At 29.2% G+C, this 3,110-nt stretch overlaps 1 protein-coding gene across 1 annotated transcript; it reads right to left on the reverse strand.

The window, feature by feature from the left end:
• Positions 1 to 1,799: 1,799 nt before the first annotated feature.
• LOC120089864 (uncharacterized) lies at positions 1,800 to 2,936 on the reverse strand. Its single transcript, XM_090307556.1, has 3 exons — positions 2,601 to 2,936; positions 2,434 to 2,510; positions 1,800 to 2,044 (listed from the first exon to the last, which is right to left on the reverse strand). The coding sequence occupies exons 1-3, from the start codon at positions 2,785 to 2,787 to the stop codon at positions 1,922 to 1,924; spliced, it is 387 nt and encodes a 128-aa protein (XP_090163682.1). The 5' UTR covers positions 2,788 to 2,936; the 3' UTR covers positions 1,800 to 1,921.
• Between the last annotated feature and the right edge of the window lie 174 nt (positions 2,937 to 3,110).

Below are 3,110 nucleotides of genomic sequence, written 5' to 3' on the forward strand. Positions count from 1 at the left end.
AAGCAAGCAATTGGGATACCTCTAAAAACTAGGATAAACCTCTTTTACTTTTCTTGCAATTTACATTCACCATTTTATTTCTCAATGAACTTAATTCAATCTCACGCAAAACCCCACCATTTATTGCTTTAACTAAATAAATAAATTTGAGAAACTTCTTTGCACTTCCCTGTGGATCTACCCGATCTTACCACTTGTACCACTTAGTAGTATATGTAGTATTGATCGGTATAATAATATAAACTTCATTGGATTGGTCCAGATGACAGTAAAAGGCTACATCAATTATGGAAAGTCAAAAGGCATCTTGAAGAATCCATTAAAGGCAACCTTGAGAATTCATCAAAATAATTATCTTACTTAGAGCTAATTTTATTAATTCAAGTTTGAATCTTTACACAATTTCTTTAATTTTTTTAGATTTAGAATTGGATTTTTCGTTGAATTTTTATTAATTTTTTAATTTTAGCCATTAAAATTAAATACTTAAAAAATAGGATTTGTTGTTAGTTCTTATAGATGAGTTTTTCATCTCATTAACGATATTTTTTTTTATATAAAAAGAAAATAGGTATCTTGTGAGTATATCTGCATTAGAATGAAAATTTTAGAATAGGATTACGAAGTAAAATAAACATGGATTGAAATTGAATATAATATAGTTTGACCTGCCGAATTAAGATATTTTTATCAATATTTATCTTTTATGTTTTTTCGTATTTAAATTTTTTATAATGACTTCTTTGTTTATTCCCTTTAGAAAGGGGAATGTGTCATTTAAAGAAATAATTTTTTTAATTAATTTAAAGTAATAATTATTAGCTAGTCATTATTAATTTTTTTAGAACACATAATTACTTTTGAAGTGGAGTTGAGAATATTAAGAAAATATTAGGTCAAAATTTATTTAATTTTCTTCATTTTAGTTTCAATGTTTACCATTCATTTTTTTTTTTTAAATTCCATTATATTTCAATGATCGTTTTCATACTTTCTTTATTTTTCATTTTATAATCCAAAGTTTCAAAGAAACTTTGTTACTTGAAAACAAGAAGATTAATTCTTTAAAATATAAAAATTTGGCTTTTATTCGTTTTTTTCCTCCCATCTATTTTTTGTATATATATTTTTTATTTAAATTTTAATTCAATTATAAGTCATTCAAAAAAATTATATCCCTTTAAAAATTGTTTAAAATTTTTTCTAGAACATTCAAAATATTTCATATACATTGTAAATTAACTTGAAACTAAGAAATATATAATTTTAGTCACTATTTTTTAAATTAACTTGAAACTAAGAAATATATAATTTTAGTTACTATTTTTAAATTAATTTATTTTATATTAAATATTTATTAATTAAATTCAATGAATATTGAATAAATATTTCATGTTAAAAAGCAATTAAATCACACTTTAAAATTTATTATAAAATTTATATAAAAAGAATGTTAAGCCATGTGTGATGCACATGTCTTCCAACTAGTCTAAAGACATAGCCCATAAGTCAAACACAATGTCATAGATAGAATATGAGACAAAAAGCCAAATAGACAAATAGAAGAAAGAACACGTAGAAATTGATAATCAAATTCGATGCAACCACGCCTACTTTTGGAAGGTAGAGAGCTCCATGAAAAGAACTCCACTGATAGAATTTAGTGATTACAAAGGAATATGATAGTCCGCACTATCTAGACTCACAGTCCTTGTAACTCGAAGCTATGTATTTCTTCTTTTATCTCATGTTTGATACAACCTTCAAACATATGTTCACTTAGGTTCTCCTCAAGTAGTTTTTTTTTACCAATTGTTGTATCACTCAACAGTAATAATTAACGTTCATTGAACAACCAAGAATAGCATGAACTTGCAGAAGGTTGAACAGAAACTCCAGCGGCGAGCACATACAATCTCCCTTATTCAAAAGGGTTAACCCTAGAAGACGAATAAAGATGAATATATATGCGAGACAAAAATAAAACAAATCTGCAAGATCGAAATTCCTCGTGGCAGCCAAAACGGAAGGCAATGCTGAAAATCTGCATCGAAAAGGAAGAAATATTCTCCAGATGAACAGCAGCTCGGATGAGTTAAAAAGCCTTTGACATGAGTAAGAATAAAGGCCTCAACAGAATGCTCAAAGAAAAAATGACCGACCAACACAACTACAATATGAAACTCCCACTTGGGCTAATTTCTTTTCTTTTATAGGAAAATAAACAAACATGCTGAACACAGTCAAACAGAGCAGCAAACAACAAAGACGGAAGTCAACCGCCACAACCATAAAGAAAACCAACCAACAACAACAGCCAAATAACGAATGACTGAAACAGAAACAAAACCAGCCAAGCCAAAATAAGAATAAGGTCTTAACCACAACCACAAAACACCATAGAAAATAGCCCCCAAGCACTCCCCCTTTTACCTTGAAAAAAAAATCCAGAGGATGCAAAGAATTAGAAGCCCGAGAGGAAGCTGGATAAGAGCATCCAATTCGTCTTTCTGTCAGTAAGATTTCCAATGAGCCCACGCACAATGTGAGATTCAATTGTAAGAACGATTCAATAGTGAGAACTTGAAGAATACAAGTACCAAGTTCAATGGCAATCAGTAATCCACCCTCAAGAACTCGAAGCTCCTCAAGCAACGGAAGATCATGAGACTTAGGAGGATGAATGTTGTATATGATGTCAGGAACATGAGCCTCTTGAAACATTTTATAACTTAAGTTGATAGACAAAGGAGCAGGACTTGGAGCATCATGAAGACCAAGAATCATGGGACCTTGGGATAGCAAAATACCACAGAATAAGTGATGTAGGCTCACCTATAATGTCAGTTAAAACCCAATATTAAAGATTCATTTTTTTCTTCTCCGACCGACATTATACATCCGTACCTTTTTATTTTAACCGACATCAAAGGACTAATATTTCTAGTGTCATTGTAAGAGATTCTTTGGTGTATTTTTTATTTATATTCTAGTTCAATTTTATGAATGAATTTTTTCTCATATATACACATTTATTTGCTTTAAATTTTCATGAAACTCATGAAACATATTATATATTAGGGTATCTTTGGATTTACAAGGATGAAAAA

This window comes from Benincasa hispida, chromosome 11 (assembly GCF_027475165.1).
Source record: "Benincasa hispida cultivar pf3 chromosome 11, pf3_genome.v1.1, whole genome shotgun sequence".
Classification (NCBI taxonomy): Eukaryota; Viridiplantae; Streptophyta; class Magnoliopsida; order Cucurbitales; family Cucurbitaceae; genus Benincasa; species Benincasa hispida.